This window comes from Pholcus phalangioides, unplaced genomic scaffold (genome assembly GCF_987345545.1).
Source record: "Pholcus phalangioides strain wild (caught in Gottingen) unplaced genomic scaffold, Ppha-v1.0 ptg000011l_1, whole genome shotgun sequence".
NCBI classification, from domain to species: domain Eukaryota; kingdom Metazoa; phylum Arthropoda; class Arachnida; order Araneae; family Pholcidae; genus Pholcus; species Pholcus phalangioides.
Genome location: NW_028301604.1, coordinates 63,060,007 through 63,084,019, shown reverse-complemented (window position 1 = coordinate 63,084,019; position 24,013 = coordinate 63,060,007). Strand labels below are relative to the sequence as shown.

Here is a 24,013-nt window from a genome sequence, read left to right as displayed (position 1 = left end):
CGAAGACCAGGTAAACGTGACCTCAACAAAAGCCGCTTAGGAAAGTGAAAAAACAGCCCCATTTAATTCACTGAATATTCTTAAGCTATAGTTTGCTTCTTTTGTTTCATTATCTCTTTCTTTTCGATAACAGAACCGGGCATTAATGGGTAGGGCTTGCGCCACAAACACATGACCGCCTATTACTGTCTCAGTTACGTTTTCCTTTATTTGACTGATGAGGGCTAGGAACCTTTTTTTTTACATTTTAAAATATGCAAATATATCATTTTGTTTCTTCCTCTAACAAATTTTTCATTCCGTTTTACTATTTTTAACTGCGCTAACTTTTTAGGGATAAAAATGATAATGTGATAAAGGATTTTACGGCAGTCAATCCGAATGCTCAAAAATGTTACCCATTTAATTCACTGTTCCCATTTAATTGTTCACTGTATATAAAATCGTGTACATTCCTAACTATGAGTTTGGTGAATTACGTACATATCAATGTATATGCGATGTTTCAAATCTTGCTCGAACATCGCATATACATTGATATGTACGTAATTCACCAAGCTCATAGTTAAGAATGTTCACGATTTTATATACAGCGAACAATGGGTAATATTTTTGAACATTCGGATTGACTGCCGAAAAAACTAAATGAATTACACACCCATAACTTGATAGAATGATTAAGTCACTTGTGATTTGTACCCAAAAATTTCTATGCTTCGAGGCATAAAAACCAGTTGGATGTGAATCGTACTGATTCTTGATACCATCTAATGATATAGCTATGAATTTGAATGGTTTTAAACGGCTTGCTTCAAGTTTATCGTAAATCAAAGTTTAATCTGGTGAGAAAAAAATGACTTGACTATCAACAACTTCTAATTCACATTTATCTTGAAGTTTCAAAATATGTCTGGAATGATTAGTCCATATTGATTTCTATAACTCGACTTTCAATAACAAAAATTAAATGAAAACATATTTTTATTAGTTTCAATTTGTAAAACAACGATGAAACCAAATATAATAAAATACTTGTCATAACCATATATCAATATAGTTTCAAAACATTTACACATATAAAGTATTGTATTATTGTATCATTTGTAATAGGGTGGGCGTAAAATATTTGATGTTTTTGGTTCAGTCAAATGATAAATATGGTCGTCTGGCACAACATGAGCATGACCATTTTTGCGACGATACTTCCTATAGTAGTTCTTCACGTTTCTCCGATGGTAATGTATCAAGCGAATAGCTAACACCATTCCGCAGAGCTGATTGAAAAATTAAAAAAAAGAAAACAATGAAAATTATTAAAATTTTAGAATTTCAATTATTAGTTGTATTCTTTGAAATTTAAACCATCATTAAAGTTTTAAGCATGATTCCAATGTCTACAAAAAAACTCTAGTTGCGTATGTGAAAGTGAATTATATTAGTTACTATGTTATTCAAGTGGACCTAGGTTATTTTGACTTATTTCGTTCCTTTTTAGTATGCTGAAAAAGCTAAGAAGTCATTTCTGAAACATTTCCAGATTGTTCCAGATTTTATTCACAAATTTAAATTTATTGAATAATTTTTTCAAAAAGAATTTTTCTAAATTTACTTGAGCTTTTTAAAAGCCCTTTTGGTGATAAAAAATGATAACCTTGAATATTATGACAAAGATTTATGCTGTAAAAAACAAGTATAATATAATTAACGTATAATTTTTGATCCAATCTTGATTAACTATTTTTAAAAATACGAATTCTATCACAAGTTTAAAACAACTTTATAGGTTAACGAAAAAAATACAAATATGCAATATAAAAGGTTCTTAAGTTCTAGAGACAGAAAATAATTGAAGAACAAACGTGGTGATTTTTATTTTCTTCATTTTTTAAGTTGATGACAATTTTAATTTCCAGAAGACATATGGTAAACTAAAATATAGAGTAGAGTCTCTAATAGATGTCTTCTAGCAGTACGGGAATCGTGATAAAAGTCAGTGTGAAAATAACGACTCTGCAAGGGAAGGTCGAATGGAAACTTTAAATATCATTTATCTCATAATTTATTTAAGTGGAAAATTTTACATCACTGTTTCCATAACTTTAGAAAATTTCAGATTTATCCAATTTTTATTTGTGAGCAAAAATAGACTGGCGAACGTTACTCAAAGAAAATAGAAAAAAAAATCCCCCAAATTTTAATATTTATTCAAGCGATCTATTATTTTGAAGTATTTTCAGCACTGGTAAACAGTAACCTATTTTTATTAGATGTTTATGCACCAAACAACTACTCACGAGTGATACAGCTACACCGAAAGATACTATCCCCAATACTAAGGCGGCATTGTGTAAAAGCTCTTCGATTCTGATGATACATCCTTTTGTATATATAAACAATGAAGCTTCTTCCTGCCGAAGAATTACCATTTTGACATGTCAGTTAGTGAATGTTTATTACTTGAAACAAATTTATTATCAAACATTTATGTCTAAAAAATTATGCAGTAACTATCACGTACTTCATTTGGAATATCGCTGATTATTCTATGACCACACATCAAATTCGCTTCGTCTGCCTGGAAGTATTTATTTCACATTTGATTACTTTTACATACAGAAAAAAAAGTCATGCTACAGTATAAATAACGTAAAGAACCTAGGAAAGAAACGTTATGAAGAAAATATGAATAGAGTGAATTAAATCATTATGTTATCCAACATCGGAGTTAATTAAATCGAAAAAGATTCTAATGCTTAAGAGAATTTATCAAATCGTAGGAGAATAGTTACGAGAATCGAAATATATATATATTTTTATTATTTTTTTTTTTCTCTTCATATTTTTTCCAACATAAGAAAGTAAACCGAGTGGACTCGATTATACATATTACGTACTTTTCAGCTCTTAATATCCAAAACACTGAATCCAAGGGATGCAGAGACCCTGGCCCAGACTTACATGTAGGGTCTCGATGTTAATCTTTCTACGTCTACCTAGCTTATCTGGCAACCCGGGACATTACTTTGGTTGTCCCTGCGTAGTTATGGCTCTGCTGAACTAACAGCAAATTGGTGATATACAGAGCAACCAGCCCTGTTCAGCACCTCAGTCCAAACATGATAGAAATAGAAAAGAAAGAAACGTGAACGAATTTGACTGTGGCCAAATCATTCCCGCCCAGAAGGCGGGATTCTTAATTTTCAAACAATCGTAACGGTGCCTCAAGAGTATATAAAATCCAGCCACCATATCAATCGCGAAACCTTTCTGTATATGGCCGTAAACGAACACTGCTACTACTTAACCGTACATGAACCTCGTATACATTCCTCTACGAAATTTCTAATGAATCGGTACATGTCAGAATGTTTTGTGCGAGGGTATGCACATGCATGGCCTTAACGTATTTATGTTGTGAGAGTTGAGCTTGTTTACGTTCTTGCTTGTATTACTGCTAAACCACACATGCATCTCGTCCATATTCCTCTGCAGAACTTCTAACGAATTGGTACATGTTGGAATGTGCGTATACGCGTTACGAACCTAACGTGGAGTTTGTGTCTGTGTAATGTTTGTTATAGTGCTGCAATCTGTCATCAATGTTTACGAACTATGAGTGAAGTTTAATGATTGAAGATTTTATCGTTGTGGGCTTGTTGCTCTGTGGTGAGACTTTTTAATGTGGAGATCTGGTCGTAAACAAACACTGGATGGATAATCGAGATCAGTCAAGATCGGTTCGTATCATCAGGATGGGATGTCGAGCTAATTTGAAACAAATCACATCATAATTTACGGCGGATGCATTCATCTGCCCCTACTCAATAATAAATTAGTTGTTATGTGACACAACAAGGATTTGACAACAGACAACCACATAGTTTGCTTTTATCAACAGATAAACACCGCAAAATTCGCTGAAATATGCAAAGACCTATGAAAACTATGTGGAACCTCATATTTGTTTCAAAGAAACTTGTTTTATATATATATAACCACCATCGTGTCCATTTTACTGAAAGACAACGGTCGTAGCGTAAATGACACCAAGCGGTGTACACTAAATGCCAAGTGCAAAGCAAGACGGTTTAGCAGTAGTGTAGCCAGGTTTTGGTCAGTGGGGGAGCAAAATTCGGAAAGGTGCCACTTTTTGTTCCTGCTTTAGGTGCAAACTTAAAACAATGCACACAGAAAGAATTCGAAATTTTTTAAATTTAAAAAACAAATTAATTTTATTTTTTCTTTTCAGTTGATGTTTTTAAATTAAATTAAGTACTTCTCAATTGATTAATTTATTTTAACTTTTTAATTAATTTAAAAAATGTAAATTATGTTTCATGTTTTGTGTACTTATACAAATACAAACAGCAAAAACAAATCTCCCAAGAAAGTGGTTGGAAAAAAATTTAGATTAAAGTATCAAAAAATAATAGAACAAAATAAGAAAAAGGAAAAAAATTATATTCTCTCTCAGGGCCGCAACTAGGGGAAGCAGGCGGGTCTCGTGCCCTGGGCGCTGGACCCGAGGGGGGCTCAAATTTCATTCTGAATCCTCTCCTTCAAAATTACAAGGAGGTGTCAAAATGCGCGCTTGCCCCGGGTGACTAAGCATCTAGTTGCGGCCCTGTTCTCTCCCCAAAATTAATCGAAGATATGGAGGTACGGAACAATCTTCATACTTATATCCAATTGTTTTCACATGCTGCATTCTTATCGTATAAGCACATATCACATAATACGACTGACGTCAAAAAATACACATCACATACACATTACTAGTGCTCAATCGTACATGTACTTCCAAAACATTTCTCTATAGAATTTCTAACAAATTGGTGCATGCCAGAAAGTTCTTTCTTATATTATGCGTGACCATAACGTTTCTATAATGTCATAGTTATGCGTGGTTTGTGTTCGAGAAGTTTTGCTATCTTTTTTCCATATCACATGTAAAACTGTCCGATTCCTGAAGTTTCGTATTGTGCAAATACCACGTTGAAAATCTGCCTGCTCTCTGCGGGAAACTTTTTAAACGAAAGACCGGTTAGCATTCGTACCTCAAAGTTGGAAAACGAAAAAACTCACTCCAGTCAATCGCCACTGAGCCGCTGGTAGGGTTCAAACCTGGATCATCGCGATACGAGTCCATCATGATGCCCGCACGATAGCACAGTTGATATCACATGTTTCTAGATTGCAGACGCACAAGCAAAGGGCGCCATGAATTCAGAAATGTTTGGGAATCACTGCTTAGGAATTTTAAACGAATTGGTATGTCCCGGAAATTGTCGTATGAGTCCATAATGTATTCAAGTATGTCTGAGGCATATTAAATGTTTGAAATGCCACTGTCCATCTTCGGAATCAAAGTGAAAGAAATGAAAAAAAAATCAATTGAAATAACTTTTATGTTTGCTGGTCTACCGAATTCCTCTGAAGAAATTGTTTAAAGGGAAGCACTCTCTGCAGAAAAAAAAAATGATCTAGATAGATAATCTTTTAAGAGTAGACTCAATATTTCGGGCACTTTTTGTTTTTCCGAAACAGTATATGTATCTTCAATTACTTTGAAACTTTCAAAATAATTCATGGGCAAATCCAGGCCTAGTTCGGGTGCCCCAAATGCAAAAGAGCTTCATGAAGATGAGATCCCGTTAAATTTTTCGGGAGTGAATTGTGTGTTAGACAGGCATTTCTAAACAGCTAGGGGCCTCAGAAAAATCCCTTTGATACTCGTAAGACGGCCCTGCATAGACTACCAATGTGTTGTTGATAGAAATAAAAAACAAATAACACCTGGAATTCTGCTTTGAAAAGCGATGATTATATATATAGAGCATTTATATTTTGTTTCAGAAATATTCAACGGATACTCAGAGACAGTTCGTGGCTCATCGCCAACCTTTTTGAGGGGCGTCGCAACGCGTTGGTGTATTGATGCGTGCGCTTTCAGTTCTTTGAAGTCGTTCTTTTTTGCATTAGGCTATTCCAGGGAGCCGCGGATAAACGATGACAAAATCAAAGGGGCACGGGTATCAAACATTTTAGAATTATTGGATTAATTGGAAGGGGGATGTACGTGTTATGAGTTAACAAACACACCGGTCATAACTTTTTCCAGGGAATAATTTCTCAGATTCAGCACGCTAATGTATGAACATAATGATGAGACAAACAGTGATTCAAAGAAAATAGAAACCACCACCAAAAAAGACAATGTTTCTGAGAGTCACATTTCAACAGAAAAGTATGCATCATCAACTTATAATATAGTACAGTATATTGTCGTACAATATAGATATGACTGTAATTTCCTCTCTCATTCTCTGCATTTCAGAGCGCTATTAACCCAAGATAAGAGGTTTTTTATTTTACCCACCTTTAAGAAAAACTCATACAGAACAGAACCCCCCCCCCCCCTTTTGTGTTTTATCTTTGGTTTTTTAAGGGTTAAAAAGCTCAGAGCAGTTTTCTACCTTTTCCTAGTCTTGACACTGCTGCTCTTGCCAAGGCACCTAGAGATAACGTGGCATTTCTAGGCACACTAAATTTAACCAAGTCTCCTATATATGAGGTGGTATTTCTAGGAGCTCAAGTTCTACCTGAAGTGCGCAAAGAAAAGGCGATACTTCTTAGAGCTCGAATCTTAGCCATTACTTGATAGGTTCAACGGTCTCTCCACAATAGGTTCTCGTGCCTAATTTCTTTAGAAGCCTCCAAACAATTAAAGCTCTTGGTGACCCTTCACAACAGAACGAGCATTTGGTGAACGTTATATCTTCAGAACTGAGGCACTTATGGAAGGTAATTCTGCCGCTATGGTGGTTGAGTGGTTATAGTGACGGACTCGCATCGCGAGGTCCCGGGTTCAAACTCCACCGTTGCTGCAGTGGTGGTTGGCTGAAGTGGATTTTCTGTGGTTTCCAACTTCGAGGCGCGAATGCGAGCCGATCTCCCCGTTAAAAAGTTTCGCCACAGAGAGCAACAGGACTACAAACAGAACAAATATTCAATAATTAGACTTCACTCCACTTCTTGCATATAGATGGCAGCACTGAGGAATCAGACACAACACTAGATACGCACTCAGACTGTTAGGTACTTACACTTCCGGCACAACTCACTAGGTAGTAAATTGCCCATAGATGTCGATAGACCTGAATATTGTGCTCGGTTTGAAAGAAAGGTATTTCTAGGACCTCTTTTCTACTGAGAGCGACCAATAGGAGGGGGGGAAAGTTACAGCATGAAGCGGGAAAAAATTTGTCATTTAATAAAGGCGAGAAAAAGAACTGCTCTGAACATGCTTTCAGATGAAGAGTTTGAGAGTAATTTTCAAAAACGGCAATGAAAACCTCCACTTTTTCTCTTTCTTCTACTCTCAAATGAATATACAAGCCACTGTGAAACTGCAAGAGGCGCACATATAAAAATGGAGATTTTTTTCTCATTCATTTAGTCAATGAAGGTAGAAAATGCAAAATTGAATTTTTTTTTATCAATTTTTTTTTGAAGATCAAAAGTCATTTATAAAAATAGGCGCCAATGGTGACAAAATTTTGATTGGGGGAGCGATCGCTCTCCCTGCTCCCCCCCCCCCCGGCTACGCCACTGCTGTTTGGGATGCTTTTACGTAAGCTGACCTGAGATTCTTTATACCACTGAAGTTAACTGTCAGTGGTTGCAGGTATATGCAGCTCCTGGCAACTATTTTTTTTACGATGTCGGTTTCCCTCAATCAAGTTTTATAAGTCGAATTTTGTAGTCATATTTATAAGAAGGACAATGCAGCACCCCATAAACGTAGAGTAACAACGGATTGGCTTCAGAAACAAACCACTGAATTTTATCAAACTGTCATGTCAGCAGCTAATGGCGCCATTGATTTGCCGTCTGGCAGCAGTCATACGAGCCAAAGGGGTTGTTAGACTATATTAACTTATATGATATGTAATTTATAAACTCAGTTCATTTTTTAGCTGTATGAGAAGTTATACAGAGGGAATCAATTTTACTCATCATGAACTTTTCCGTGTTTGTCAGATCATAATTTTGCTAATTGTCATAAAATTAATGGAAAATACTCGTCATTTATGGAAAAACATTTATGTTTCTGAAGCATTATGAAAACTCTGGAATTTCCTGAAAATGAGCAGAGCATTCATATAATGATCTTTAATTTCATAGTTCTTCTAATTACTCATTATTTAAATACTCGAAATCGAATAAACTGGCGATTGTCCCTTAGATTTTTCCCTGTCGTATAGAAATATTCATGTTTTTTATGCTGAAAAATAAGCTAAACATTGTTAAACATGCCCATTCTGGTTTACAACAAGAGGCAGGAACACTACATCGTTCTGGAAAAGTATTGCCGTCTTCACATTTATAATAGGAGTTCATTGTCCAATCATTATACCCGTTTAGTCCAACACCACAGCATTTCATCTGAAAAATTAGTTTAAAAAATGGAACAAGTAAAATTTTAACAAATTCAACGGATCTGAAAAAAACATACAAACAACAAATAAGAGCCACAAATATCAAATATTTTATAAACAATATAATTTCAGTATGAAAAATTAATTATCTCTATAAATTCCGCTCATATTTTTGAAATCGTTATACCGTAACAGAGTTACTTTGCACCGTTTTCGCGAGTTTAGTAGGAAAAAGTCACGCTAGGTATAGCGAATATGTAAAATGTTTTTTGAAAATGGATGTTGATAGATTTTAAGATGATGTGAGAACAGGTCTGTTGCCATGAAAAGCCATCATCTTTTTTTTTTAATTTTTATGAACTTTTTATATTTGTGCAAGGGGACTACAGGAACGCGTTACTTTGCATCACCTTATATATTAGTTATTTATTAGCTAGGCAATGTTTTGGAGCACTGTAGATTCACTTACAATTTTTTGTTACCACAAAGTACTACGGAAACTGACATCAAATGGATTTTTTTCAGTCTTGAATGGAAAAAGTTATCAAAATTCACAAAAAGTGCAACTCAACTCATTTTTAACATGTAAGAAAAGCATCCAATATGAATGAAATTTGGTATTATTTTGTCAAAAAAAAAAAACAAGAAACAACCAATATTCTTTTTTTAACGTAATAGGATTGATACTGAGCCGAATTAAACCTGAAACGAAGGGTTGCTTTATACTTGTTACTTCCGAATTGGGTTGCTTTATACGACTTTTTGGGTGGTGCAAAGTAACCCCAGTTTTGCTCAGAACATTGCAATCAAATTACTGTCAAACATATAATGATTACTATCAGTTAATTAGAACATTATAGGTATAATTTAAAAGGCATTAGTTTCTACATATACAAAAACAGTATTTACTCTCTAATTAAGTTGTTTTTGACAAAAAAATTCAACTTTTTCTTGACAAAAATTCCAGATGAAATCAACTAGCATAGATTAGTTAACAAACGATATCCATAATAGCGGATACATCATTAACTCAATTATATTATTTGACCAACAATGTCTCCGGTCGGAAAAAATCAAAACCGCTTGGAAATTTTCATCTGAATAGCCGCTAGGCAACAATGAATATTTTTTTCCAGGATTGGTGCAAAGTTACCCCTTTAGGTGCAAATTAGCCCCGGATTACGGTACTTCAGAAATATGCATGTACTGTAAATGCATTAGAAACGAAACATAATTCACCCACTTACCGAAATCTGAACATGATTAATAAAATCCGAAAGTTGGTCGTCATTTTTATATGACTCCAGACTTTTTCTTAAAGTCAACTCAGCTCCAGCCCTTACTGTCGTATTGAAAAGAAGCACTATGAAGGACAATATTCCAGCGGCAATGTGCACCATCAAAAGAAGTAACAGTGCCACAGAATACTAAAGAAGAATGTAAATAATTATTGAGAATTTATTTTCTTCGAACCATGAATAATATAACAGGACGTTTCGATTGAGAAAAATTTAATATAGAAGAAAATTCTGTTTTAGCAAAATAAGTTAGCAAGAAAAAAACAGATTTTCACGTATGGAAAAAAAAGAAACACATAAGCAATGTTATATTTTTTCCATTAGTTTTTTATAATAAAATACTTACAACTTTTAGAAAACAAAGATTTTCTTTTAGGGTACCGATACATCCTAAAACAGCTACCATAAATAAAACGCTTCCAAGAATCAACATTATAACCGCTGGATTAGCCGTTGAATTAACCAACTTTATAATCGGGCGGATATGATCTATTTGTATGTGTAATCCGAATCCAGCTGTCAACATTCCGAGTACCTATATATGAATAAAAGATAAATAAAATAAGTTTACAATATTGGTATTTCAATGCTGTCATAGATCAAACTACTGACAGTTCTACCGAAAATTTTTAAGTTATTCATCATGTACAGTATTTCATTCTAGTACTAAGTACTAGTGCATAGGGGGGTAAACTTGTATCCTGCCCATGGACCCAAGCTTCCCCCCCCCCCCCTCAAAATTTGTCACCATCTCCATTGTAACCTAGGGAAATATTAGGTTTGAGCCCTCCCAATATTTCCAATAGCTACGCCTATGTACATCTTACGTCTATGTTACGCCTATGTACACCTTACGTCTATGTTACGCCTATGTACACCTTACGTCTATGTTACGCCTATGTACACCTTACGTCTATATAGTATATACAGTATTTATTTTTCTCATGAAATTATTTTCTTTCCGTTCATTTTCGATGTAAAAAATGATAGCTTAGTCACATACGCAGTAAAATTTTCAATAGTGAATTCCCTCTGAAACGCTCCTTAAAATATTTTAAATGGGAATTTACTAGTGTTTAGAGGTTTCACAAAAGCTTTAAATGATATATATATATATATGTAATATATATGTAACGTCTTTTTTTCCACTATATATATATATTTTTACAAGAAATAAAAATCAATGGACTGATCAATAAATTTTTTTATCGAAATTATTAGTTTTAAAATGCATACTGCCTTTTTTCACACTATTATTAAAGTATACCGTAAATATATTTTCAACATTCGGCGATTTCGGTGCCTTATTTAAGTTCTATTATTTTATGTGACAAAATTTACGTATAAAAATTCATACCCAAAAAAGAAAGTTCATAAAAAATATTGCACATTTCACACATTTCGGAAGGAAGTCGTTTGGCTCTGGCATTGAATAACCTAAATTAGAATGAAAGAAAGGGAGTATAAACATATGTGTGCACACTGTGTTTTGTATGCGTGTTTCCACAACTAACACTACAGTAGACTCTCGTTAATTCGGCATATATTAGAACAGGGTGTGCCGGATTACTGGAAAAGTCAATCCCATTTACATAATATAAACCTCTGTGCACAGACATAGAATGGCATGTTTTCCTCTTCGATTCTCGAAGAAAACCCGCCTAAAAACCGCTGGATTATTGGATGGGCCGGATTAGCACACGGCCAGAATATCGAAAGTCTACTGTATTTTACAACAAGGATGAAGAATACAACTCCTTTGTACATTCTAATCATTAAAGAATCACATGAATAAATAAAGGAACACTTTTACAATGTCCACGAGTTTCATTCATTTAATATAAATCGAATATAAATTATTTTTCAAGTAAAAGTTCAATAAAATAATCTCATCTGAAACTTAGTAACATGATAGGGGAAACTTACTACAATAAAACCCCTTTTAACGGACACCCCCTTCAGATGCGGCTACCCCTCTTTTACTACCAAATAATGATTTCCCCTTGTATATGTATTCATTTCAAACCCCTGATAAACAGCCACCCCTCTTTTACGGATGAATTTTTTTGTCCCACCGGTGTCAGCAAGAGAGGTTTTACTGTACTAACTTAGACTGTGCCACGAAGTTGGGCTGGAAGAGATCTCGGCAACGGGATAAGTCCAGTGGCAAAGTTCTGGCGTTCATGTACTAACTTAGAAGTGAAAATGAGAGTAACTTATTACGTACGAATCGAATGACAACTGTGTATCAGATTTTATAAGGAAGAATTTTTCTGCGAACAGTAAATTTTTGAATATAGAAACATCAATTCTGAGATCAATTCATAGATATTGAATTTCTACATGATTGATCTATATTATCCGATATCCATTTCACTATAGAAAACATCACTATAAACGAAACAAAATACAAGCAGTGTTTATTATAAATATTTCGATGTTTTTTTTCCTAAATCAGGAATATTAACTGAAAAAAAAAATTATTTAAAAACTTACTATAGCGAATATTCACATGCTATCTATTTTCAGATATAATCCATACCCGTACATGTAAAACAAATATTGAATAATTTTCGGATAATGATGAGTGCTAAATTAAATATTTTTTCAAGGAAAGAAGCTGTATGAGGCGCATAAAAATGTTTTAAAAAAATTTTAATTTTACAATTTTTAAGAGTATTATATATTTAGAAGGCTCGAAAACCTAAATACGTGATTGAAGCGATATTTCATACTCACCTTACACATGTAAAATCACTATCGATGCTTTCGTTCTATTATTGAGAAAACACACAAATGTTTCAGTGGTTGCAGTAATTTTTCGACTACGGCGTAGCATCTGCAGGAGGTCCGTGGACCGGGAACTCGAGAGTACGGCCGACCCACTGACCTATGATTGAAAAGAACAGAGGTAAGGTGGACTTTATTTACAATTCATCAAAGCGGAACATAGCACTCAGTAGGAGGAATAAGTATTCGTAAATTTTTGTGCCGAAAGACCACACTATTCATCTTCAACACGCCACTTCATCACGGAGTTCTTCATCCGCAATGCGGACATGAAAGGAAAGAGAATTATAACAAATAAAGGGCACATGATGGTTGACTGCATGGATGATTGTATTTTTTCCTTAATATTGATAGCATTTTCTGAATAGTACGCAAGATATTCGTGCAAATGATTTAATAAGAAAATAAAAAATTTCTGGAAAAAAAAAAATATAGCATCTATTAATATCGAAGTAAATTTGAAACTCCCTGTTTTTAAATGATAAAATTTCTCTAATGGATCTTTATTTGCACCCTCTTTAACGAATATCTCGAACCAAGTATGTACTTCAGGTAATTCAGATAACTAAACTTAGCTATGTAGAGGACCTATGTTTGAGGCAAGCATCGACCTCGACGTTATCGAATGTCGAGGTGAAACTCACGACGGTCCTTTAGCCCAAGAGAAACTTATTCGTTAAAGTAAGATATGTTAGGCAAATCGGAAATTCTCGTGTTATTGTTTCCCTAAAACTAACTCGAAACATAAAAATGCACTTTCATAAAAGAGTATTCGCGAATGTGGGAAACACCCCATCACAATCTATCTCATTATTATTATTCATGTAAACTGTTCTTAGGTTTTGCATTAGTTTGAAAAATGCATGAACTGATTAGATTTCGTTCACTTATGCGTATTTTCTACTTCAAAGAAAGTCTAAAAGTTGACTGAGAGTATGACGAGACCCAGAGTATGACTCATGACGAGAATAGCAGTGAATTCTTGTTCTTTAATAGACAGTAAAACCATCGACCTCCCACTGAAAGTATTATTCCAAAAAAGAGGAAAAAAACCTCTTTTTTGTTTTAGTGACATCACCGTCGTGCAATTCAATCAAAAACCAATTACTCTGCAACTCATAGTTTAATCAAAATTTGCTGCAAGTCAAAGATATTCATGTTTTTTTTCCGAGATTAAAACCAGTGGCGGCTCGTGGTCGAATGTTCTAGGGGGCGCCAAAGCAAAATTTCATTCTAGATACCAGTTGTCAATTTTCACAATTATGATTTTTCTGATTTGATTATTCTAATTAATTAGATAATTTGTGTATTGAAATTTTATTTGCAATACGTCTGTTCAAATAAAAAAAATTCATGTTTGACCTGGTATTATAGAAATAAGCAGATATAAATAAGCATAATATAAACTTCCGTGGGTGCTCAAGCACCCACGCAAGTTTGGAGAACGGGTCCAAGCATCCACCGAATTGATTCAGAAATCGAAATTTTCTATATGAAACTCAAGATGGGCACCCACAGGTTCAAAACACTTCTGACGCTCCTGGTCTCAGAGAGAGCGAGAGAGAGTACCAGGTTTAAAACTTCTAGAAAGTGTAAGGCGCACCCAGACGACTCGGAATGACACAGCAATGCAGGGTCGCAAATGCTTTCCTGATACGATAGCGTACACAGAAAGCACACCACGTAAGTGAATATGCGTTTGAACAAATAACAGAGGTCAAAGAAGTTGTTCAAAGTGTCGGGGGGGGGGGGGTCCACGAGCTGTAATGCAGGCCTCACATTTTCCGGTGCATAAAATTACGAAGAACATTTAGAAGGTTCCGGGCATGTTATGAACCCTCTCTGCTGTAAGATGTGGGGGCCACACATGTCTACAATATCCGCGCACAGCGCACCACAATGGAAGGGCTGCCAGGGCTAGATGACGGATTATCGACCCAAACCAAGAGCTGCAACTAAATACGTACTCTTTCAACTGGGGTATGAGCAAGTATCTACCTCCTTCTGTGTAGTTTTAAATACGTTGTTAGAGGGAGAATTCACCCAACAACTCCCATAGATAAATCTTATCTATAGGGGGGTGTTGATTCAGCGATCTTTGTGTTCCAGCACCCGGGGCATCAAACCCGCGTGTACTCTTGGCTTGGAGCAGGACGCAAACGTCAGTTTGCCCATGCAGTCTCGCATGGGCAAACGGGGTACTTGTCCGAAGTCCACAAATTTTCAGGGTTACGAAATTGACTTGCTTTTGCATTATCGGCAAAGGTGCTTCCCCACACTCCTGCCTCAAAGCATACTCTCTATTAGGGATCCCCAAAAATTAGTATTTTCCCAGGGCCCGAACTTATGGCCCTGGCTTGGGGATAGGAAGTTCTGTCAAAACCCTAGACTTCTGGATTCCTTGTCTTGGACAGAATTTTAAGCTATTTCTTTGTTAAGAAGTTGAAATGTAGTTCAATGTATTTTTATTCCATTTTTTGCTGCCCCTAAAATTTAGCGGCCCGATGCGGTTGCACCCTTCGCACCTGCTTATGTCCGGCCCTGACCTCAGTTATAACATACCTTGCTCAACACATGCACTGTTGTTATAAAATAAAATAAAAAAAAATATATATATAATATGGCCAGACCAGAACTAAACGTTCCCGCCGTTGACCAGCCCTCGCAGGCTGTCTAGTGACTTACAAATTGCCAGTGGTGGTATGTGAAAGGGAAAGATAATTTTCTGCATGTGCGTGAGTTGTGTAGTGTATGTATATGTAGAGAGCCAGATTGTTCACGAATCTTTGCAAAATGAGTGATCATCGAGAGAAAACACAAAAACAATTCAGCCGAAGGAATTATAAGTCATAAAAGGGGAAAAAGTAGCAAAGAAAAAAAATTGTTTTAACCCAGTGCTGGGCAAACTTTTTTTGGAGCGGGTCAAAAAAACAAAAAGACAAAATTTTGGCGGGCTGGACATATTCGGCCATTCATAATTGGCATTGGTATGCTTGGAAATGAAATGGCGGGATGTGTCCTATACTCTAAAGACTGCCGTGGTTTCATTGCAAATGAGACGCAATGGCTTATCCTTTACAACTGTGGTAAAATAAATATGCAATAAATATGCTGTACTTATATTAGGTTCAATTTTTTTGCATATGTGCAAAGGTTTTTAAATCAATTTCTATTTAAATTCTCACAAATATATTTTCCATGTGCAAAAAATGGAACAACCCCTTGAATGATTTTTTAAAAACACTGAAATTAAAAACTTATATACTATTATTTTGAAATCTGCGGCGGGCCGTAGTTAGCCCATCACTAGCTTAACCAAAGAAGAAACACAAATTAAGTTAACCAAAGAAAATAATTTGGATATACACATATGCAGAAAAAAACCTTGAACGTTTTCTCGCAAAAAGGCATGGATTTTTTCAATAACAAAAAATTTCATTGCTAAAATAGTTACAGTAGTTATCGACAGATGACGCGATAAAAATAATTTCAAATTTAGCATCACCTGTCGGCAATGAACGTAACCATTTTGACAGAAAATTTTTGCTATTTAATAAAATCCTATATTTCTCTATGTAAACTAAGTGGTTTATGTTTTTCGAATTATTGAATTTTTACATTTTTTTGTTGCTTTCGATAACCTTCCTTATAGATATTTATTCCAGGAAAATTTCCCTTATATACGGGAAATACGGGAAATTGGGATTCCAATTACGGGAAAATACAGGACATTGCCAATTATCGCCAAGAACAACGCCAAAAGTGCACAATGTTGCCAAATATTGCTAAAATAACGGGAAAATCGCAATGGCGGGTAATGAAGCGTTACTGCAAATTGGAGTGGATTAAAATGAATTCCACGAAGTAAAACGTTCAACAAGACAAATGTGAGAGATTAATGTTCTTATTTAGAGTTGTAATTATCATAATATAATTTATGAGTTGATAAATAGTTTCAATCTTCGACTTCAGTAAAGAATAAAAATTCAAGTAGGCGTCATGTAAAAAACGGGAAAAACCGGGGCACTTTTGCGAAAAAGTCGGGACGGCCAGAAAAATAAAGAAAACCGGGACTGTTCCGAGAAATACAGGACGTATGGTCATTCTACTTTTGAGTAAATTTTTCACACACACACACACACACACATTTTGAAAAATGTGCCGCCAAATTCCCTTAGTGAAATATTAAACTGCATAGTTAAAAAATATATTTTTTTTGTTTGATGAGCTCAAAATTTCCGCAAATGTTAAGAATATTCCTACGTGGATCAATTTTTCCCAAAGATATGGGAAATTTATCACTAGTTACCATCACTGGGGCTATAACGCGCCGGGAAGACATAAACTGCGTGGAACTTTTCTTTCCCGCTCTCAGGACCAGGGTACTACTCCTCAAGCACCGAGAATATGAATTGAACTTGCAGTTTAGTTGAATCTCTTGCTACTAGTTCTAAATCGTTCTCCTGCAAATGGAAACCACATTTCGCTTCAGAATCCTTTTTCAATCAAACAGTAATAAAACCCACTGAATGTATATCAGTTTTGAGACATTAAATTAACATTCAGATAACTTGGGGCATCAAACTGATGCCTACAAATTCTTTTGTGGGGCGCCTTCATTACGAGTCGCCCCGATGAAAACCAGATGTGTGGATTCGCACATGATTATTGTTATAAAAATATGACGTCGTCTAAGTTAAGGCATTGATTTATTAAATTCCAGGTCATAATTGGATCACGTGGTGATCACCTCTACTTTCAGCGGTTACATGAAAAGAATGGAGTAAAATACGGTTACAGAACAGGAGAAAAGAAAAATATATGTGACACGGTTTACGATTTAAAAAAAATACAACCATAACAGTGCGAATAACACATTTGATACTCCCTCTTGCTTATTACACTGTTATACAAATGGACGTATACATAAGCATGTAAATTTTTAAAAAATATATCGGTTATGCATGTGCAAGGAAAAGAAAGTTTCAATTTTGTCGCAGTCTATTGGTTAGTCCATGATTCAGTTCATGCAACACCTTTCTCCAGATGTTATTGATGAATATGTCTGCTACGTTCACCTTTGAGGGCACATGTTCAAATTGAACCACGTGTTTGTTTATCAAGTCTCGAAGGAAGAAGTGTTCGATGTCGTGTGTTTACTCCTGTCTGAAGTTACATGGCTATGAACATGGTGCCTTGATTGCCTACCATGATCTTCTGTATTTGGCTCAGAAGGTCCTCAGCCAGCTACTTCAGCAGACTTCTCAGCCATATGGAGTTAGAGACATGGCACATTGCCACATATTCACATTCGGCAGAGGACAGGGCAACCACAGATTGCTTTTTGCTTGACCACATGCAGGGCCGGATTAACCATTAAGCAAAATAAGCACGTGCTTAGGGCATCAAGAGAAAGGGGGCACCACAAAAAGTTAACAAATTATATATTTTTATCGATGTGCAATTTTTCTCACAGTATCAACCATTCGGTGGAAAATCTTCAAAAATCATATTGAAAATGAAAGAAAGCATCTTGAAATTTCTCTTTGAAACAAGAGACGCATATGCTATTTTCACAGCAACAATATTGAAATCTCAAATCTAGAGAAATGAATAATGTTGCAAACTAGAGTTCAAAACGTTAATGCTGAGTTTTTTTAATAAGAGATATCACAAAACTTCCATAAAGTAAGGCCAGGGCATTTTTAACAGTATCATGGGCTCCATATTAGGCTTACTCAGGTAGGTATCCGTACCATCCAAATGACGATTAAAAAATGAAAAATATTTTTGTGAAAAGAATTAAAACGTCGAAAGAAATATTTTTAACATATTTTGGTAACATATAAAAGATATTTTATATGTTAAGGTTTTATATACCAAATAAATATCTGTTAATTTCAAATGCTTTTTTTGAAGGTAAGTAATTCAAAATTTCTCTGGAAAGATTCTGTGTGCCCCTCGAAAGGGTGATCCTGGTACGCTTTTGATGAGCCTACGGGCAAATCGATTTTTCTGATTTCCCCATCTAGCTAAAAATACCTGCCTTCCAATTTGCATACTTACTCTCGAAAATTGTAACCAGATGTAATTGTCACGAGGCCCTCTTGGCACTTTCTCGAAGCGTGGAAGGGTGGATACGTCGAGAAGGAACCAAGTAAGCCAAGTTATACAGAATAAGGACTTGAAACTTAGAAAGTACAGATCTGCAAGTATACTTGTATGTGGATCATAAGTGGATCAACTGTGTAGTTTGATCCACCGTAGAAGCTAAAGAAAGGCTACCAGATAATCTAGATTGCAAATGAACTCGGAAAATATATCGGAAAGAAAAGTTATCCGATGATGGTGATTAAACAAAAATAAGGTACTGCGCTTGCGAGTAATATTGTTAACATAATGTTCGGTGGTTCCTCCTGAAACCGGTTCGGGAAATTCTAAAAAGCGATCAATGGGAGAAAATATCTTCGAATTTTTTTAAAAGTCTAGAACTAGATAAAAATTAAAGGTCTGTATTTTCAGAAAATATGAAAAAAAATTCCAAAACGAGTACATTTTGTAGTGATAGTAACATTGATTCGCGTTTCTTTGCCTTGCTCAATTCTAGCAAATAAGATGTAAAATTTATTAGAATTCTCAATTAAGAAAATATTGAATTTTAAGCAAAATTTTTTAATGAAAAAGCTACAGAAATGTACCGTTGTAATTTTGAAACCAGAAATGTCAAGCATTGAAACAAAAGTTTGAAAACAATAGAGGCTTGATGCTTCATCTTTACTAAAAGTAGAAGCAGATGTGTTAAGTAGCATTGGTTTCGAAGATGTCGTCAAAGACTTTGCAACACTGGAAAAAGCGGAAGTGGGGGAATCTTTCAAAAACATGAAATGTGTGCTTAGAAATATTCACATCATATCTGCCTACTTCTGAAAGAAAAAATTTCATTTTTAACGTTTCTTGGTTTTTTTTTTCAATTGATAGAATCAATTAATAGATAGATGGGTAATATTTCGCGTATGAGTATCCTGGAGTGAATTGGTAATATCCGATATTGACAATTCTCGCCAAAAAACGCTGAACGTGAAGAAAGCTTTTTTTTTTGTCAAACCGAGCACAACTCAGGTCTATCGCCATACGCAATTTACTACCTAGTGAGTTGTGCAAGTAAGTGTACCTAACAGTCTGAGTGCGAATTCAGTGTCGTGTTTTGATTTTTCATTGCTGCCATCTATATTTCAGAAGTGAAGTGAGTGATGTGTTATGATTGAATTACATTTGTACTGTTTGTAGGTCTGTTGCTCTCTGTGGCGAGACTTTTTAAAGGGGAGATCGGCTCGCATTCGCGCCTTGAAGTTGGGAACCACAGGAAACCATCTTCAGTCGACTACCACTGTGGCGACGGTGGGACTCGAACGCGGGATGCTTATAAACAATCCCTACATTTCTAGCAACATTGTAGAAATTTAGCGCATCGTGATTGGCCGAAATGAGTGATGAACCATTACGTCACTCATGGTGAAAGTTTTGCTGGAGACGTTCAACAATACATACATTTGATTGTGCTTGAATCCGACATCCACCGAACTTCGAAGTATCCAGTGGTGTGAAGGTTGGTCGAGTAGGTCGGTACGGCAGTGAGCTCCTGGAGACGACCAATGAGCGGACGTTTACTGGGGGAACACCAATCAAGTGAGTTATATGTTTCCGTTCTCCCTCTCCTTAGAAGTTAGAAGTTTGAATTCTCAGACATAAATTTTATTTAGGAAGTATAATAGATTTGGTACCTAATATATTATACACAAGACGTTTTGCAAGATTTTTTACCCCTTTTGAGAAGTGTAAATGAGGAAAGAGCTGTGACAGAGGGATGGGCACTTATGAAATGAGGTACGGTATTTCATTCGTTGGTGGCGAGTACAAAGTTGTATCGCAATGATTGGGTTTGTTTATAATTAGATACGCACAGTGTCTTCGTATGACTTAGAATGTTTATTGGCTATTGTGTTGCCGTAGAAATTGTGTTATTATTCCTTTCTTTTGTGTGCATGAATGTTATATACATACAAATACATATATTATAGCAGAATGTCCTACCTATTGAAGTATTGGAAAGAAGAGCTTTTAGGGTGCTGGCAGTAGAGCTAAGAGAAGAGATAGCACCAGATGCAAAGGTGGATTTGCAGAACATAATTTTGAACAGTAAAGCGTACCAGGAGGAAGCGATTATAGGGAGCTTTTAGAAACCATTTAAAATGAAAGAGTAGAGAGAGGAGATCCAGAGGGGAATTGAGCAGATGGAACGTCGGTTTAGGCTGGAAAGCGAGGAGCGGTTAGCAATGGAGAAGTTTCGTATCGACTAAGCCAATCGGAGCAATCTGAACGAGACGGGAAATAGTGGGACTAGGGTCCTAGATGAGGTTTTGAGGGTAGTGAAGATGCTGACAGTAAAAGTCCCCTCAGAGCCCGAAGCTATTTTTTTACCAACCTAGAAAAAGCATTCCGTAGCGAGAATGTGCCTGAGGAAGCGAGGACAAAGATTCTGATTTGCATGTTGGAGGAAAAGGTTGCAAATCTACTCAGCCTTCTCCTCGTGCCTAGAAAACTTCCAGAAAGCGGAACGGAACAGGGAAGAGGCGTCCATCCAATTCGCGATGAGGCTCACGGCGCAATGGGAGCAATGTATAAGATTGCGAGGGGTCAAGGATTTTGAAAGTATATATTCACTGGTGGTGACCGTCAAATTGTTCCAGACGTTAGATCAAAATCCCATATTGGAATTCGGCAGGGACTGGACTGGTTCAGACCGAGGGATCTGGGGAGAGAATGCGACATTTTCTTCGCATCTAAGGGTAACGTCGGGCTGAATCTGGGGGAGGAATGACTGTACGATAGACCAACAAAAAACAGACCGTTTGAAGGTAATGAAAGGGGAACGCAAGTATTAAAAGAGGGACTGAGGCAACTTACTTTTTTTTTGAGTGCAACTCAAAATTTCACTTTCGGAACAACTGTCCGGTCATTACGAAGCGCAACTCTCCGGAGGTTAAAGAATGTCATAGGAGAATTGGCATAAACCACGCTCAGGCCATAGAAAACGAGATAGATGAACATTAAACAGCGTTGGTTGCGAGAGTTAGCTCGGTCGGAAACAAAATTTCTGACAGTTTTAAGCGAGTGCACCTCAGCAAGCCAAAAAATATCTGTTAGTGTAGACGGAAAAGTAGGTGGTGAGACGAGATTTAGCTCCCGGAACTTCCACGAAGGGAAAACCGATCATTCCGTTGAGAGGAATTTTCGGCCCCATAGTGGAATGCCCAGTGGTGAGCATTCCGTTAGGCATGGTTGATGGGAGAAAATCAAACGTGGCACATCAGAAAGCATTGTGTGCAATAGCCAAGACTTTAGAGGAAGAGGTTTTATTATCCTTAGACGTGAGAAACATCCTAGATCGAAAATAAGAGAACCGGCCCAAAAGTCATGGAATGAGGGTAGGAGGGGTCAACGGCAAGAAGGGCTGACAGGACCAAAGAAGAGGTTCCGTAATGAGGTATCCCTGGATAAATGCGGCGGCCGAAGGAAAGCAGTGGCAGAGTTCGGTTGGAAAAGAGGTTAGGCAAAAATAACTTAAGAGGTACCAAAATCAGCTCATCACAGTAAGCAGGGGGCACTTGCAGGGGGGACAGCTGAAAGAACATGGCCCTTTTCCCTGAGACGGTGTAGGAAAAACACTGAATATTGCCTGGGAGATAGGGAAGGACGATTTCAAAAATGGGTACTAGGCTTAAAGCCAGCTTTTCCTAGAAGCAGGTTTCTACAGCGCGTGCAGCGTGAAAACTCTAATTGGTAAAAAAAACTAAATTTCAAGTTTTTAACCAATCAGCGTTTTCACGCTGAACACGGCGCTGAAATTCTACTCGAAGGAAAACCCGGCTTAAGAAGCCAGAACTATGCTAGATGGCACGGCCAGCGTATTTTCGAAGGTCACAGAAATCGGCGTCCCTTTTAAGTGCAAGCGATGACAAACTTATTGTGACGTGGAAGTTATTTCTTTTATGTGTTTTGTATCCTGTTTTTTTTTATTATTGTTTAAATGCTATTAATTTGTCGAGATGAGCCGTTGGTATTGTGTCTTATACTCAATTATGGTCTAATGAAATGGTAATTTGAGTATGATTTGATAGTATTGTGTATTGTGTTGTATATTTCAAATGTAATTTACTACTATTCATATTTAATTCAACAATGACAGAATCTTTGCTGTGCAGAAAAGTTTAGAAAAGTCTGAATTTTCCATTGTCGTCTATAATTGTAAAAGGAGAAAGAGGAAGAGTGACAGAAACGCCATATGCATTCGCGTTGTGCGGTGTATTTGAGAAACAAGCCTACAAGCCTCTGCAAGGGAAGTTTCTCTCTTGGTGGGGGCGTGTGAGGTATGAGGGAGAGAAGCCTCCCCCAGAATCTGCCAGGGGGCAGACGTGGACAAACGAGAAAGAAGCCACTGGAAGTGACAAATGAAAAGGAAAAGCGATCTTTTAATGAAGTGATTGTAAAATGCGTTGGTAGTTTTTTTCTTGTACATACGAATTTTCATTAACGAGTTGACAGAATTATTAAAATCCAAGAAAACAAAAAAGCTTAATGTTCTGGTGTGGTAATATTGAGCAATTTTTTCATGTAAAAAGGGTTTCACCGACGAGCAACGGTGAAACGTATCATCGTATAAACGTGAAAGTTGTATAACCGTATACCGAGTGACGTATAAACGAGGTTCCACTCTTGTAAGACGCCTTCATAAACTTTTATTGTAAAAAAAAATAATAGAGACAGAAATGTGAAAATTGAAAAAGTTTATTACTATTACATTTATTTTTAATGCCACGGAATACTCTCAATGTACAAGCAGTAAGTCGCCAAATCAGAACGGCTCACTTGAGTGATCAAGCAAGATTGCGGGGCTGACGTCCAATTAATTCGATTTCGACTGGTTTTGTTAATTAAAAATCTAAAAATTTATAAACTATTTACGATTCAAACACGTCATTTGCTTTAAACGCATAATAAAATAACTTACGAATCTTTCTCTGAAACAGCGATAGGTCGTTACTGCGTAGCGATAAAACTCGCTAAACTAAGAATCAAAAACGTAAGCAATCAGAAATGTTTGTTTCATGGGTAGCTTACAATTAGTTCAAGATTCAACTAGTCCTGTTCGTTAAAAATCCTCTACTTACGCATCATTTCTCCAAAATCAAACGGAATAGAAAAACCGAAAATGATTGCGCATTTTAAAAGCACCGTAACTCTTATGCTACACACAACACAAAATTATGGCGCCAAATCTCTCTCGTCTGCTATTTTCCACTGATTTTTTTACTTTCATTAATATCATTTAGTTCTAAAATTTAACGACATTATCACAAATATGTATCATAAATATGATTGTAAAAAAATTTAATTCAAAAAATAATTACATTTCACTTACTTTGC

At 36.1% G+C, this 24,013-nt stretch overlaps 1 protein-coding gene across 2 annotated transcripts; it reads right to left on the bottom strand.

The window, feature by feature from the left end:
• Nucleotides 1-1,012: 1,012 nt before the first annotated feature.
• Nucleotides 1,013-12,729, bottom strand: LOC149080688 (tetraspanin-33-like). Of its 2 annotated transcripts, XM_089239901.1 has the most exons (8): nt 12,479-12,727; nt 11,097-11,176; nt 10,086-10,274; nt 9,689-9,868; nt 8,316-8,448; nt 2,519-2,571; nt 2,295-2,408; nt 1,014-1,274 (listed from the first exon to the last, which is right to left on the bottom strand). In XM_089239901.1, the coding sequence occupies exons 2-8, from the start codon at nt 11,166-11,168 to the stop codon at nt 1,098-1,100; spliced, it is 918 nt and encodes a 305-aa protein (XP_089096027.1). In that variant the 5' UTR covers nt 11,169-11,176; nt 12,479-12,727; the 3' UTR covers nt 1,014-1,097. The 2 variants fall into 2 exon arrangements, with proteins under 2 accessions (XP_089096028.1, XP_089096027.1); XM_089239902.1 differs by lacking the exon at nt 9,689-9,868 and having other exon boundaries at nt 1,013-1,274; nt 12,479-12,729.
• Nucleotides 12,730-24,013: the final 11,284 nt, after the last annotated feature.

Excerpts from the sequence above, each read along its gene's own strand:
- LOC149080688 (XM_089239901.1), bottom strand. The coding sequence starts at position 11,168 with ATGCCAGAGCCAAACGACTTCCTTCCGAAATGTGTGAAATGTGCAATA. Across the intron at positions 8,449-9,688 it reads TTAATCATGTTCAGATTTCG|ATGAAATGCTGTGGTGTTGG; the intron begins GTAAGTGGGTGA and ends CTAATTTTTCAG. Across the intron at positions 1,275-2,294 it reads TCGGTGTAGCTGTATCACTC|CTCTGCGGAATGGTGTTAGC; the intron begins GTGAGTAGTTGT and ends TTTTTCAATCAG.